The sequence below is a fragment of the Coturnix japonica genome, chromosome 1 (assembly GCF_054131305.1).
Source record: "Coturnix japonica strain WE chromosome 1, WE-NBRP24, whole genome shotgun sequence".
Classification (NCBI taxonomy): Eukaryota; Metazoa; Chordata; class Aves; order Galliformes; family Phasianidae; genus Coturnix; species Coturnix japonica.
The window spans coordinates 119477125-119493131 of NC_140663.1; the positions used below are offsets into that span (position 1 = coordinate 119477125).

General features: G+C 36.0%; 1 protein-coding gene across 11 annotated transcripts in view; it reads left to right on the forward strand.

The window, feature by feature from the left end:
• The window catches only part of HERC2 (HECT and RLD domain containing E3 ubiquitin protein ligase 2), a 95643-nt gene that overhangs the window by 25458 nt on the left and 54178 nt on the right, over nt 1-16007 (forward strand). For 8 of the 11 annotated variants that reach the window (XR_014940801.1, XR_014940805.1, XM_015851096.2 and 5 more), the window contains exons 7-27: nt 319-475; nt 1285-1395; nt 1700-1871; nt 2492-2665; nt 3253-3441; nt 4219-4370; nt 5649-5806; nt 6220-6333; nt 7171-7422; nt 8216-8409; nt 8939-9139; nt 9840-10068; nt 10141-10265; nt 11588-11766; nt 12615-12799; nt 12910-13065; nt 13374-13559; nt 14432-14602; nt 14709-14812; nt 14917-15067; nt 15679-15893. Coding sequence is in view for 9 of the 11 variants with exons in the window: in XM_015851096.2 (XP_015706582.2) it covers nt 319-475; nt 1285-1395; nt 1700-1871; nt 2492-2665; nt 3253-3441; nt 4219-4370; nt 5649-5806; nt 6220-6333; nt 7171-7422; nt 8216-8409; nt 8939-9139; nt 9840-10068; nt 10141-10265; nt 11588-11766; nt 12615-12799; nt 12910-13065; nt 13374-13559; nt 14432-14602; nt 14709-14812; nt 14917-15067; nt 15679-15893 (3575 nt within the window). In the remaining 2 variants the exon portion in view is untranslated. The remainder of the gene's footprint in view (nt 1-318; nt 476-1284; nt 1396-1699; nt 1872-2491; nt 2666-3252; nt 3442-4218; nt 4371-5648; nt 5807-6219; nt 6334-7170; nt 7423-8215; nt 8410-8938; nt 9140-9839; nt 10069-10140; nt 10266-11587; nt 11767-12614; nt 12800-12909; nt 13066-13373; nt 13560-14431; nt 14603-14708; nt 14813-14916; nt 15068-15678; nt 15894-16007) is intronic. The other 3 variants (XM_015851117.2, XM_085532475.1, XM_085532466.1) reach the window with 1 other exon arrangement.

Below are 16007 nucleotides of genomic sequence, written 5' to 3' on the forward strand. Positions count from 1 at the left end.
CTCAGTCTGTGCTGTTTGTTCAGATTGCAGCAGTTTGGATCTTTGTCTAGGCTAGTTCTTTTTCTGAATACCTCAGCAGATTCACAGTGGGACAGGCTGTTTTAAGACTTGTCACCTTTCTGAATGCGTTTTTTGTGAAGCAGGTTGTTTTTCAGAAGTCTAGCAGTCAAAATGTTTGTGTGAAAATTGAGAGCTGGTATATATAGATATTACTAAGTAACTTGTAACTTGAGACCAAGAAAATCCCCCCACAGAATTCTGTATTAAAAATTTCTATACCTTCTGTGAAGTTGTAGCTAGTGTTCCTGTGATCCTTAGGTGAAGATGCAGACCTGTGCAGTGAACTGTTACAGGAATCACTTGATGCACTACGAGCCCTTCCAGAGGCATCCCTTTTTGATGAAGGGACAGTATCTTCGGTATGGTTGGAAGTGGTGGAAAGAGCTACTAAATTCCTAAGGTCTGTTGTGACTGGGTAAGTTTATTTTTTGAGTATTGCTGAGGTATCTGTTTAATGGAAAACTTGCATCTCCTACCAAATGATGGTGTAAGCAGAATATTTTATGGAAAAATAAAAGATAAGTTTTCTGATTTTACACCAAGCATGTTAAGTGTACATAAATTGTTGAAATGATGCTTTTTTAAACATGATTTAATTCTTATAACTTTTTAAGAAAAATCTAAACTTGAGTATTCTGAATCACTCTGTAAACACCCACCCTAAAAATATTATATCATTAATATAAGCTGTATCCATATAATGAAAGCTTTTGGTAATACAGCGTTTGTGTACACTTAATTGTGCCTTTCCAGTATAGTGATATAATGCAGACTTGTATGCGTAGGGAGGGAAATAAAGTCCCTTTAGACTTGGAGGACTCCCCTACTTTTACCTATTATAAGACGACTCTTAAATGTACTCTTTTACAATTGTTCTGAAAAATTTTCTTCTGAATACTGCAGCTATGTCTTTATAGTAAGTATCATTAGGAATGTTTGTGTTTCACCTGTGAAAAATGCGTTGTTCTTAGTATATTTAAGAGATCTGAAGAATAGATGGTGAAGCCTGGGGCAATTTAAATTCTAGTGTCACTCCAAAAAGAGAAGAAAAGCTAAATTTCTTAGGAAGAAAAGCTAACACTTTCCATATATATTTTCATTAACAATTTTAAATTGTTCTGTAAGTTTAGTGATTTTTCATGTGTGGGAGATGCTTTTGTTTAAGAAATATCTATTGTTTCTAGTTGTTTGTTAGGTAATTTATATTGTTTGATTTTTAAACAGAGATGTGCATGGAGCTCCCAGTACCAAAGGACCAGGAAACATTCCGTTGCAAGACCAGCACTTGGCGCTTGCTATATTGCTAGAACTGGCAGTGCAGAGGGGCACACTAAGGTGAGTAGCATGAGCACTCTGATTTTTTAGTCATCATTGTTAATGGAATGCCTTGAGCAGTGCCTGTCTTCAGTTTTCTTTGGTTTTATGTAATTGCGACTCAAAGCATATGAACATTTTCTCTAATGCAGTTAAGTTAGCTAGATTGCAAAATCAGTTTTTGATATTGTAATCTCTCTTTCAAATGGGAAGATGTGACTTCTGGTATTAGTGAAATAAAAATGTGAAAAGTAACTTGTTAACCTAGAATGGTTTTTTGAGAAATGTTTACCAATGAAAGATGTAAACTTAATTTCTCTTTCAGCCAAATGTTGTCTGCAGTTATGTTGTTGCTTCAGCTTTGGGATAATGGAACAAGGGAAACTGATAATGAGAGATCTGCACAGGGAACAAGTGCACCCCTTCTACCTTTGTTACAAAGATTTCAGAGTATAGTGTGTAATAAAGACGTGCCCAATTCTGAGGAAGAGATTCAGGTACTTACCCTTGGTTTATCTGTAAGTGACAAATGTTATTGGTTGACTAAATTAACTACAAACGAAACTATCCAAACAATGTTTGGATTTATTTAGCAGTAGCATTTTCCAGGTGACGCATGTGTGTGTATGTGAATATGTGTGCATACATACATATATGTATACCATTCACTAATGTTTGGCTTTCTTTGTACTTCTGCATTTCTTGAGATAGGTGGAGGAACTACATAGTAGAGTTACTGGTAAACATTGTGTTCTAGAGCTCATGCTTTTGTAATATATAGTTACAGACATAGCCTCTTATCTTTTCTGCATATTTGGATTGTTTTTTAGTTTTGTTTGAAGCTAATTGAATTATAACTTTCAGCAGATATTATTGAGAATGTGAATGTAATAGAACTATTTACTGCATTTTATCAACTTCCTGTTTTATTCAGATATTACTACAATTATCGCTGTATTTTCTAAACATGTGCATTTAAGATTTCCCTTCAAGAAATAGTATATGCAGAGTTGAATCAATTTATCTTGTGCAAATACTCTAGCATGTTCTCTATCTGTATGTTTAGCAGCATGGAAATACTCAAATTTTCTTCTGACTGCTTGTTTTTCTTTTTTAGCTGCTGACCTATCCTCTGAGCCCAAATGAAAGTTTTCTTAGGTATCTGACTTTACCACAGGACAATGAACTAGCAATTGATCTAAGACAAACGGCTGTTGTGATCATGGCCCACTTGGATCGTCTTGCCACTCCATGTATGCCTCCACAGTGTAGCTCTCCTACGTCTCATAAGGTTTGCAGCATCAAATTTAATGTATTTCCTAAGATTGTAACTAGTTTTCAGTTTCAAAGTTAGTAACTTTGTCCAGTTTTCCTTTTTAATATTCACAAGCTAACTTTGAGTTGCCTCAATTTGTTTTGAGATCTTTATTGGCATACAGAACTCTTTGAATCAGCCTAAGAATGTAATTGTGTGGTTTGGGAACCATTCTTTCTTATCACAACATTAGGGCTAGTTCAGCTGTGTTTTCAGCTGTTCCCATTGTTTACCAGAGAAAGTTCACAAGACCAGACTTAGTATATGTTGGGTGCTTGACAAAAACAATAGAAATAACCAACAAATTCAGTTACCTCAAACCACAGTTAATGTTAAGTTTCCTGTGTTGAAAATTTCTGTTCTCTTGATTTGGATATTTATAGTGTATTCTGTTACAGGTTAAACTGATTAAGATGCATGCAAGTCTTTATTTCTGATACACTGTTAATAGTTAAGCTTCGTTGACTACTGACAGCAAACAAAAATAATAATAATCTTCTACATGCTTTTTAATTAAGTTACATGTTTCAAAATGAATACTTATAGAATTTTTTATTTTCTAGGGTTCTTTACAGGAGGTCATTGCTTGGGGTTTAATAGGTTGGAAGTACTATGCTAATGTGAGTGGTCCAATTCAGTGTGAAGGACTTGCTAATCTTGGTGTTGTGCAGATTGCCTGTGCGGAGAAACGTTTTCTAATATTATCTAGGAATGGGCGAGTTTATACTCAAGCATACAACAGTGATACACTGGTGAGTTTTATCTGTCTGTTTTCAAAAACGTGTTCTCTAAGACATTATCACATACCATAGGTCTGCTGTTAAAACATCTTACTTAAGGCACTGGAATGCACTGCCCAGGGAGGTGGTGGAGTCACTGACCATGGGAGTGTTTAAGAAACATTTGGATGTTGTGTTGATGAATATGATTTAGCTGGGAAGTATTCGTGATGGTTGGACTGGATGATCTTCTAGGTCTTTTCCAACCTGGATAATTCTGTGACTCTGTGATCTTGGAAGAGTAGGTGAAGACATGCTGATTTTTCTGAGCTTCTGTTGCTGTTTTGGAATTTTCAGAAGTAGAGGCTTTGATCTCTTCCACTGGTTTAATTAAATGTATCTAATTTCCATAGATTTTGTCAAGCCAGAGGATTAGAGTACAGTGATAATTACCTTCACTGATATGCTGGCCTTGGAAACAGCTCTAAAAATTGGCAGATATTAAATGTTTTTCAGTTCAGTAGCGTAACGCCATTCTCAAACTGCAGTATCTTAAACAAAAATATTTGTCACTAAGATTACCTCTAAGATAAACAGAATTTCATATATATAGTTAGGACTTTGTAAGTATAGGAAAAAAATAACTTCAGAGCATAGTCTTTATCTGATTTAAGTACTAATTGGACCCTTTTTTCCCTTAAGCTTACATTGATTTGTTAGATTTGACAGGTTTGATAAAGCCTTGGGAAAAATGTTCCCTGAAATACATAAGACATTGTTATAAGTTAATTACTTTTGTTTGGCTCACAGGGACCACAGCTGGTGCAGAGTCTAGCTTCCAGAAATATTGTGAAGATTGCAGCACATTCTGATGGGCATCACTATCTTGCTTTGTCAGCAAATGGTGAAGTTTTCTCTTGGGGTTGTGGAGACGGTGGAAGACTAGGCCATGGCGATACAGTGTATGTAATAAATAAACCATGAGTTTTTTTGCCAGTGGTCTGAATTCACAGTATAAACTGTTTGGTTGTGTATACAAGTGCGTGTAAAAAGTATTACTCTATAATGAATCCACGAATGAAAGGTGTAATGCTCTCTGATCATAATTTATTGAAGTATGCATGTACTCTTTTAATCATTATCTGACAAATCAGGCAAGTAACAGACACTGTTAATAACCATGTTTCGCATACTCTTCCAGTTGTATAGTTGTGATCATTTCAGCAAGCAAATTAGCTGTTAATTTTGGTGTAGTAACTGACCATTCCTATGTACATAAGGTGTTATGTGTTTTGTCATTATGGCAATTTGTGTGTCAAGAATTGCTTGTGATAATGCCAAAATATGTAACACCTTATGTACATACTTCAGAGAGTCCCATTAGATAAACAAATGGAGATTCGTAGCCTCGAAGACTTTGTTACTATACAAAACAAGATAAAATATAAAATATAACTGTTAGTCCAATTTTGTTTGTATAATTTGGTTTAGTAATTTACTAAATATTTCATATTTATGTTAAGCATTTCACTTGCAGATGTGGTATTAAGTGAATTTTTTCTGCATGTTTTCTTATGTTCTTAGTTCTGTGTTTGTGCTACTTTCTGAAGTACTTATAGGTAGAGGAAGTAGTAGTGTATATTCTGTTATCAGGCCTCTTATTCACGGTTTTTTGAATCCACAATGCATTTTTCTCTAGGAACACTGATTCAGATGTCAGAGTTTGATTGTCTTTACAAATGTAGTCGTGTTACATACATCATTCCTCTTGTGTCCCCCCACATTGAACAGTAACATTACTGTCCTCCTCTTGTGTAGGAGCTGCCTTTGACAAGGAGTATTCTATAAGAGTGCACATCAATATATTTTAGTGGTTATATTTTCCTCCAGTGTTGAATGCCCTGTAAAGCATTGAATTACTACACTAAGATTAGAACTGTCATAAAATTATTTGCTTAGAAATAAAAAAGGTAATAATTTTATAGTAGGCTAAATTATTTTTGAAAACACTTCATTAGTGTAATTGGAAATTAATATAGTAGTTTTCAGACATTCCCTTCAGTGGTTTATATGCTGTTGAACAATCTGAACTTTATTTTTGGCTTATAACTCTATTTTGGTTCCTCAGACTGCTCATAAGATTTGTAGATAGAATTGCATGAGTTATTTTCTACCAAATTTGGCCCACCTTCATCTACTCATCAGATTAGTTTGTGAAATATGACTTTCTCTTTCAATAGCCCTCTGGAGGAACCGAAATTGATATCTGCTTTATCTGGAAAACAAGCTGGAAAACATGTTGTTCATATAGCCTGTGGAAGCACTTACAGTGCAGCCATTACTGCTGAAGGAGAGCTGTATACATGGGGACGAGGAAACTATGGAAGGCTTGGTCATGGTATGTTAAAATCAGTTGTTTGTCAAATAATTGTTAGTGCTTCTCTCAAACAATCTTTTATCCAACCTACCTATGACTGATTTGAGAAGCCTGAGTGGTTTCTTACATTGTGAGAAGGATTGTATCAAAACTGCTAAATCTCTGAATTCTGGATGGGGAAGAAAAATCTGCATTGTTGTCCTTTCCCTTCCTTGTGAAGCAAAAACTATCTTGTAGGTTAAATCTGTATTGAATATCTAAGAAATCATATGGAAGCTCAGTCATGGTACTCAAATCTGAAAACAAATAACTCCCGCCCCATCTCCTCATCCGCTCAAATAAGAAAGCATTCAAAACCAACCAAACAGAAGCAAACAGAAGAGCCCACCAAGCATTCTTGGTTTTACTAATCAGAGAACTATTTTGTTTTGAAGGTTCCAGTGAAGACCAGACCATCCCAATGCTGGTCACAGGGCTGAAAGGTCTCAAAGTTATTGATGTATCATGTGGAAGTGGAGATGCTCAGACTCTTGCAGTTACTGAAAATGGTTAGTAGCAAAATAAAACACTTAAGCTTAACTTTTTCTTTCCTTCTAAATATGCTTTATTTCAGTCTAAGTAGATAGTGTGCTTGTTTACAGTGGCTTAAATTCTTTGAAAATTTTAAGCTGAAATTCTTTTTGGGGAGACACATCAATGTGCATTTATCTGTTTTACATATAATCTGTACAAATTTATATAGACACGTATATATTCAATATATTCATTCAGAATATGTATAGGTTTACTGGTCTTTAAATGTGATACATGCAATTGCAGAATGACTTAACAATTTCTAAGTTTCCTACTCAAGGCCTGGATTCAGTAGTGTGTTTCAAAGGATGGTGATAACAGACAATGGAGCTTTTCATTTCATTTTGTGAAATGGTTGAATGACAAGAACTGAAAGTGAAGAAACCAGCTTTCAGAGACAATTTGACTATTCACTGTGGGACAAGAATATTTTGCATGTTCTTATTAACTGTAGCCACTTGATTTGCAACAAATTCCTGCATATGCTTTTCAGAAGGACTTTTTACATATTGGTGAACTTGACGCAAGTTATGTTTTTATGCCTAGTTTTGTCAGCGTGAGGACTTCAGATCAAGAATCTGTTCAGATCTTTCTCAGATCTCAGATCTGATTTTTCAGATCTGTTCAGATCTTTCTCATCCTTCTTATTTTCATGAGCTGTTGAATTCATAACTGATACTCCTAAAGTATAATTTGAAAACTGTGCTAATTATAGAATCTCAGGTTTTTAAGAACTTGCTTATCAGAGCAGATAATTCTTTAAGAGGAAAAAGCTATGCCTTATTTCTAATTTTCTTTCTCTTGTTTTAAAGGCCAGGTGTGGTCTTGGGGTGATGGCGATTATGGAAAACTAGGAAGAGGAGGCAGTGATGGCTGTAAGACTCCCAAGTTGATAGAAAAGCTCCAAGACCTGGACATTGTGAAAGTACGCTGTGGAAGTCAGTTTTCTATTGCTTTAACCAAAGATGGCCAGGTTTACACCTGGGGTAAAGGTGACAATCAGAGGCTTGGGCATGGAACAGAAGAACATGTTCGATATCCCAAACTACTGGAAAGCTTAAAAGGTAATTATCAGAGGTGGAACATGTTCTGTTGTTGATGCAAACTTTAACCGGACACTAATGACCTAAACTATAAGAGTGAAAGTACCATGTACTCTGCTGTCATACTTTATGCCGGGCTAGTGGCTCTGAAAAAGGTAATAATGCCTATTTCCCATCTTTTCTGCCTTTTCTGCCTTTAATTTCAACAGGCTCAGTGCCGCTATGTTACTTTAAATGCTGTTTGTCTTTATGTTGTACTTGTCTTGCTGTTTTTCTTTAGTTAGATTCACAGAAGAATTCCTGTATAAGATGTGTATTTTTTGTATTGTTACACAAGTATTTTTCTCTGGTTTGTAACAGAGAGAGTTATTTTTTGAATTAGATAGAAACCTCTAGTTCTGTAGGAGAGGATGTGAAAGAAACCTCCTTAGTTTCACTGACTTTCCTAAAACTCTTGTTCATATGCAGCGTGTGGTCTAATTGAAACTAATGAGTATGATAAAACTTTGCAGTCTTGGTGTATAGATGGGGAGATCTTCTAATAAACATTTCCTGAAAAAGTATCCTAGTAGAAGGGGTACAACATAGAAGGAGTTTGTTTTGAACTCGTGGACTTCCAAATTTCAGTTGTTTCTTAAGAAATTTGAAGTATCTCCTTGCTTTTGCTGTACTTTTCCAATACACTACTACTGGCATCCATAACATGCTGACACTGAAGTATAGCCGTAATTAGCACAATTCTCCTTACTTCCAATATTTTTCTGTTAATGATTGTAATCTAAGTTATGTTTTCAATACTTGACTGACTTTTCAGGAAAAAAAGTGATAGATGTGGCAGCTGGATCTACGCATTGTTTAGCACTGACTGAAGATAGTGAAGTGCATAGCTGGGGGAGCAATGATCAGTGTCAACACTTTGACACTTTACGGATCACTAAACCAGAGCCTGCAGCTCTCCCAGGTTTAGACACAAAGCATATTGTTGGAATCGCCTGTGGGCCTGCTCAGGTAAGTTTTATTTTTGAATTGCTAATAGTGATTTATCTTTGTCTCTCTCTGGGACTAGTTTTGTATGCTAATCACAGTTTCTCTTTCAGTGCTTGCATGACTTCTCTTATTTTTTATTTTGAATAGATGAAAGCTTGGTAAAAAACACATCACGTGCAATTGCTTCACCAAAAAGAGATTACTAGTTTTCCCTATGGATATTTTGAGAAATAGTGGTATTCTTCAATTCCATCCCAATTCAGCAGTTGAAAACCTATGTAGCTGAACATTTACTTGAGCAAAGATAGTGAGATATTTGGATTGTCATAAAAGCACTTTGGAAAATGTGATAATAATGGGATTAGTAAGGTTTTGTGTGTATATATAGAAATGCAGGCAGGGGGTTCTCTTTATCAGACATGCTAATGTAATTTCATCATCTTCTATTACCATCCAAAATCAGTAGTATGAAACTATTATCTATCTTTAATCAATGTTCTTATTTTTGAGGAAATAGCAGTTGAATTTTGCATTTCTTTTCAATTTGTAGAGTTTTGCTTGGTCATCGTGTTCAGAATGGTCAATAGGCTTGCGGGTTCCTTTTGTGGTGGATGTTTGCCCCATGACATTTGAGCAGCTAGATCTTTTACTGAGGCAAGTGACAGAGGGAATGGATGGTTCTTCTGACTGGCCTCCACCTCAGGAAAAGGAGTGTATGGCTGTGGCGACATTAAACCTTCTAAGGCTTCAGGTACCTTCAGCTTCTTACACACTGAGCATTCAGTGAAATAAATATTACAGTAAATTTAATGGAGATAGCAGATTTAATGTGCTTTAAAATGTTTTTATTGATTAGAAAATGAAATAAATACAATATCACTTTCTTCTCCCTGAATTTTTGCAGCTAATGGTTCTTTTAACGGTGACTTTCCTTACTTTACAGATCAGAAATATCTCTGTCACCTCCTTTTCCCCGGAAAGCATTTCTTCACTTCACAGTGTTTTGATCTTACTAAATATGAACTATAAAAAATAAAATGTAAAAGGCTTAGCTTTTGTATGCTCTTTGGGACTTTGAGCGTTTCTAATAGTTTTAAATAGCATTTCCAAAAGCGTGTGTCCTCTTTAGAAGACACCTACACTTGCTGAAGATGAGCTACATTTTCTGGTGTAATTTAGCAATGGAGAAAATACTTACATTACTCTTTAGGTTATTAAGGTTCGGAATTTTAGGGGTATAATTCATAGTCTCTGGGTATTCATTCAAATTTAGTATAAGTTTATGAGGCCAGCATTTCCCCATGAAATTTTACAGATTTGCAGATGAAATGTATTATATCTAGGTCAGTGAGCTTACTCACTGGCTCTAGGATTGACTTGTTTTTTCAATTCCGTGTTCCTTCCTTGTTAAAATTTGCCCTTATTTTTCTTCCTTTTTTCCCTTTTTTCAGCTTCATGCTGCCATTAGTCACCAGGTGGATCCAGAATGTCTTGGCTTAGGTTTGGGCGGTATATTGCTCAATAGCCTTAAACAGACAGTGGTAACACTAGCAAGCAATGCTGGTGTTCTTAACACTGTGCAATCCGCCGCTCAAGCAGTGCTGCAGAGTGGATGGTCTGTGTTACTGCCAACAGCAGAAGAGCGAGCTCGGGCTCTCTCGGCACTACTACCCAGTGCAGGTTGGTCTTAAGATGAAAGCCTCTTTGGTGCTTACCTTTCTAGGTCATTAATAGTTTTTTTTCCGTTCTTAGTTTCAGGGAATGAAATGAATGTAAGTCCAGGCCGTAGATTTATGATCGACCTCTTGGTGGGCAGCTTGATGGCTGATGGAGGCTTAGAGTCTGCACTAAATGCTGCCATTACTGCAGAAATACAGGTATGCTTCAGCAGCTTGACAGTTATGTATAAATAGAGTAAGAAGATATATTGAGTGGAATTATCCTCTCTTGACCTGAGACTTGAAATGTGAGCCAGTGTTTGTTTGAAGATATGAATCATGTTCTCCTTTTTAGAAGGGTGTTTCTTATTGTTGCCTGGAGTGATGAGTTTAGCAACTGTAAGAAATATTTTCATAAAGCTTTATGAGAGAGGCATAATTTCACTAGGTGCTTTAGAACTTCCTGTGGATTTCTTGAGTTCTTTGCTTTCTTGATTCCAACCATACTTTTCCAGCAGAAACATCATCAGTATTACCAAGAATTCAAGATGAATTATTTGCAACATTGCAAATTTCTGCTGGCTCAGTTAACTGGTTCAAGTGTTCAACACACTGTGACTAGTTATACAGTAGATGAAAGAAATATTTTGCATATATTGTCTTCTGCAGTATGTTGTTAGAGGTGGGACATCCTATTTACAGACTGCTTTAGTTTGCTGTATTTATGTGTACCTGTGAAAGCGTGCTAATATATCCTAATGTATTCCCTTTTTTGTTTCCTCTCCACTGTTGGTAAATGAGGAGGGTTTTAACGCACATATTTCCTCTGTATTAAGATTTGCTTTATGCATTACTATTAGCAATTAGTACTAGCATTAGGATCTTTTATTTTTTATTTTTTTAACATTTAAAGACATGCAAAACCTTTTAATTCTTAGCCATGTCTACTAGGACGTGTACGTGATGGTGTAGATCAGAGAGGCCTGAGCTAGCTTTAAATATAAGCTGAAAGTGATCTAAGGTGGTAGCATACAGCACTGCACAGGCTGATTTTGATTCATTGAAACTTGGGTAAATTAGTCTCCACAGAATTCTGTATGTCTATATTTCAGTAACAGATCTAATCCAGGTTCTGCAGTGGAATGGATTTGTTATGTTTATAAATAGAGAGTGAACACGCTTTCATTTTTAAACTGCACAACAGGTGCTGTCACATCAAAACATTCACAGAACAGAAATAAATTGTTAACTTGGTTTGGTGTAAGCAGAATTCTGACTTTGCCTAGCCTTGTTTCCCCTTCTGCTTTTTCTTTTTATGTTATGATCATTTAACAAAAACAAACCAAAAATCCTATCCTGCATAATCTGTATGGAAAACAACGTATACATTCGTCTGGTAAGAACTGTTTCATTTCTGGCATAGGTAGAAGCAATATTATCTTATTTTCGTGAATACTTACGAAGAGACTTTACTTTAGTAAAATGTTTCATAATCATAATTGCATTTTTTGCATTTTCTTCAACTTGTTTTACATTTTTAGGATATAGAAGCAAAAAAAGAGGCACAAAAGGAAAAAGAAATTGATGAACAAGAAGCAAATGCATCTACGCTTCATAGGAGTAGAACTCCATTGGACAAAGATCTTATTAATACTGGAATCTATGAATCTGCAGGAAAGCAAAGTTTACCATTAGTTCAGTTAATTCAGCAGTTACTTAGGTAATTTCTTCAAATTTATTTTATTTTTGTATAGAAGATCTGTTTAGGGAGACATTTTATAAGCTAGTCAACTTAAGGACAACTAGTGAGCAGTCTTCTGCTAGAATTTTAGTGCCACAGAATTCAAGGTATTGAACATCCTCCTAGCTTGCATGTACCTGTGCCATTCTATTTAGGAAAGAAGTACAGAGGTGTTCAAGGCCAGGTTGGATGGGGCCCTGGGCAACCTGATCATGGAAGTTTGGTGGCCCTGCCAGGCAGGGGGGTTGGAGCTTCATGATCCTTGAGGTCTGTTCAAACCGGGTCATTCTGTGATTCTGTGATACAATACTACAATTAATTACCTGATTTTTAGAAAGGCAGACTACTGTCCCTCTTAAGAATAGAAAGATCTGCATGGATGTATTCAGAACTGAATGTTTTGCATCAAGGAATCCAGCTGGGGCTTTAGATGAGGAAGAAATCAGAGTTCTAAGTTCTTGACAGTGAGAAAGTATTATTGAATATGTGACCTTTAGGATGCTGAGAATTTAACGTATAGTAGAGTACTTATTCATTTAAGTGTGATGGTAGCCATGTAATTAGTCAGTACTGAGACTCTTCTGAACTCAATTGTGTCAGTGCAGACATGTTTTTGTAGTGCCTAATGACAAAGATTGATGTATTTTAAATACATTCACAAAAAAACCTTGAGTTTTTGGGGACACCATTCTATAAAAAGAAAAGTAAAGAAAAATTATGTTTCTTGTATGATGGTGAGAAATTGCAGCAAAAGCTTAACCTGGATTTCTATGGCCTGTCATTCCTATCAACTCTTAAGTACTTTAAAACACTTGTGTACCAATCAGGAACATCGCATCACAGACGATAGCCAAACTGAAAGATGTTGCTCGTCGCATTTCTTCCTGCATGGACCACGAACATTTTAGCAAAGAGAGATCTGCTTCTCTGGACCTGCTGCTCCGTTTTCAGCGTCTACTTGTTAGTAAACTTTATCCAGGAGATTGTGTTGGGCAGGTCCCTAATACATACAGTAAGTTACCTTCAAAGAGGGATTGCGTTTCAGAAGAGCGTGACAGTATTTGAAGTCTTTCTTAAACATGACTCTGGTGGTTTTCTGTTATTTTCCTACTCTTTATACAGGTCCTGACCAATTAGGCGTTGGCTCTTTACTGAAGAAATACACTGCTCTTTTGTGCACACACATCAGTGATATTCTTCCTGTGGCAACCAGCATTGCTTCTACTAGTCATAGGCATTTTGCAGAAGTATCTTATGTTGTAGATGGCGATTTAACAGGTGAGTTGTTATTAGCTGTTTCCCCTTCCCTCTGATAAGATAATAACATGATGTTGTAAATGTTCTTGAAAGTGTTAAAAATGTTAAAAATAAATAAAAAATTTAGAAAAAGGAGTCTAATTAATATTTAAATTGGTAAGAGAGAAGGAGAGCAAATTTAATGGGGGGGGGGGGGGGGGGGGGTAAAGACCATTGTACTAAAGCAGTAATGGAAAGTAGAACATGTTGCCTGATGATTTACTTGTATGATGCTACAAATCCAAGTCTTTAAGTAAATCTGAATACTGGCTGTGTTTTCCATGCTTTAGGCATCCTTCTTCCTGAATTGGTAGTATCTATAGTGCTACTCCTCAGTAAAAATGCTGGATTAATGCAGGAAGCTGGTGCTATCCCTCTGTTGGCTGGTTTGCTAGAACATCTAGACAGATTTAACCATTTAGCCCCTGGGAAGGAAAGAGATGACAATGAGGATTTAGCATGGCCAGGAATAATGGGTATGTACAAATACTATCTGGACTATTTATTTCTGTTTTCTTTAAGTAGCTATGTGAACTGGTGACTGTTCACAAACAACTCCTGGGAGGGGTATTCTGCTTACAATATAAAGTTTTATTAACCAATGGGTGCCAGTAAGCTATTAATATATATTTAAGGCAGGTTAAATGCAGCTTATCAGAAAAGTAGATCACAGCATTTAGCATTTTGTGTAATTTACGACATCCCATTTCATTTTAGTATTTTTGAGCATTAAAATTTGAACACAAGTAGTACTTCTGTGCTTTTTGTTACTAATCCTATCACTGTTTCGTGATGTAGACTGTGCGAAAATGTGCATCTCTCACTGAGCTCTTCACTTGTGACATTTCTTGTCTGGTTGAAATTACCTGTAGCTTGCAATAGTGTTTGCTGATAAATAGATTGAAAGACTTCTAACATGTATATGTAACTTTGCCTTTTTATTTAAAAAATGTGGATTTAAATTGAAACTAAACGTGTATACAACATCTTACAGGAAAGCATGTACTAAACTGAAGTAATTCTCAGAAAAATTATATAGAGCACTGGTTTTCCAGAACAGTGGTTTTACTGTTCTGCCTCCAAACAAAAACAGCTGTGTAGCTGTGCAATGCCTGATCTATCTCAGTATGACATTGATCATTACTGCATAAAACAGAGCATAGACACAGTTTAATCACAAACTATGCATACAGGAATATGTTAATAGTTATTTTGACTTTAGGGCATGTCAGAAGACAGGCAACCTTTGAGTAGAAGAGTTTGGGATTAAATGACTATTAAAAAGATGCCCAGAAAAGCTTCTCTGTGTTTCTGTTGATAAATTCTCTGTTCTGTTTTGTACCCATAGGTTCATTTTTCACTGGCCAGAGTTGCAGAAATAATGAGGAGGTAACACTTATACGTAAAGCTGATCTAGAGAACCACAACAAAGATGGAGGATTTTGGACAGTGATTGATGGGAAAGTATATGATATAAAGGACTTTCAAACCCAGTCTTTAACTGGCAATAGTATACTTGGTGAGAATCAGCATCTGAATTCAAGGCACAAGTAACTTCTGCTTCAAAACTAGATGGCATAAGCAGACTTTTAGATACTGTACTCACTGCTCCGTTCTCTCATTAGCTCAGTTTGCAGGTGAGGACCCGGTTGTCGCTTTGGAAGCTGCTTTGCAGTTTGAAGACACACGAGAATCAATGCATGCCTTCTGTGTTGGCCAGTATATGGAGGTAAAAATGTTATAATAGATGTACAGTTCCCGAAGTATTACTTTGCTTTCAGTATTCTTGTTGGAACTGTTTACTAGCTTTCATCTCATCTTTGTTTTGACCAGCCTGACCAGGAAGTGATTTCAACACCAGATCTCAGTACTTTATCATCACCTTTAATAGACACAGAAAGAAATTTGGGTCTTCTCCTTGGACTGCATGCGTCTTACCTAGCAATGAGTACACCACTTTCTCCTCTGGAAGTTGAATGCGCAAGTAAGCAAAACATTATTTTGATTGTCAAAGCATGCAAAAAAGTAAAGCCAAATTAACAGATTGTGTTGAGTTCTTCAGAGAATAGCAAAATTAAAGCTCTTTATTCTTAGCATTAATTACCGCTGTGCTCATCACGGTCCAAGCATTTAGCAAGATATAGATAAGAATTACATGATGATTTTGAAAAATTAAGCATCAAGCATTTAGTAATATGCAAAAGACAGAGAATGTTAAAAGGGAAAGCTGCGTAACTGCTATCTGTGTAGTCAAGCTCACTCACTATAGAGTGCCTGATGCATCTCGCGTTGGATTATATGATGTTGAATACCTTAATTTTAGTGACTAGAACGTATACTTCTATATTAACCACAGAAAAATAGTTAAGGCCATACATATTATCTCTAAACATGTGATGTGATCGCAGCTTTGCTACTTGATTGTTTCTTAGTTATAGAATCCTATTTTAGTCTGAAAAAGGTTCAGCGAATAGGAGTGGTGTTAAACCTTTTGTACTGAGCTGTGTGTGCTTTCATTTCCAAGATTTGCTCAGTCTTGGTAGTTAAGCTTTCATCAGAATTTACATTTGCTTTTTTTTTTTTTTTAAATTTTAGAATGGTTGAAATCATCTATATTTTCTGGAGGCTTGCAAACTAGTCAGATTCATTATAGTTACAATGAGGAAAAGGATGAAGACCACTGCAGTTCACCTGGGAACACAACCCCAAACAAAGCAAAACTATATTCGCATCGATTAACTCTGAGCGACCATTCGCAACCCTTTCTCCAAGCTATTGCAGATAATAATATTCAGGATCACACGGTGAAGGTAAGTCCTTGATAGTAAAGTGGTGGTGAAGGCTGACAGCAGTGTCATGAAGTATTCTTGTTGATGAAAATTCTCTGAAAGTTATAGCAGATGATAGGAGTTTTTACTTCAGAA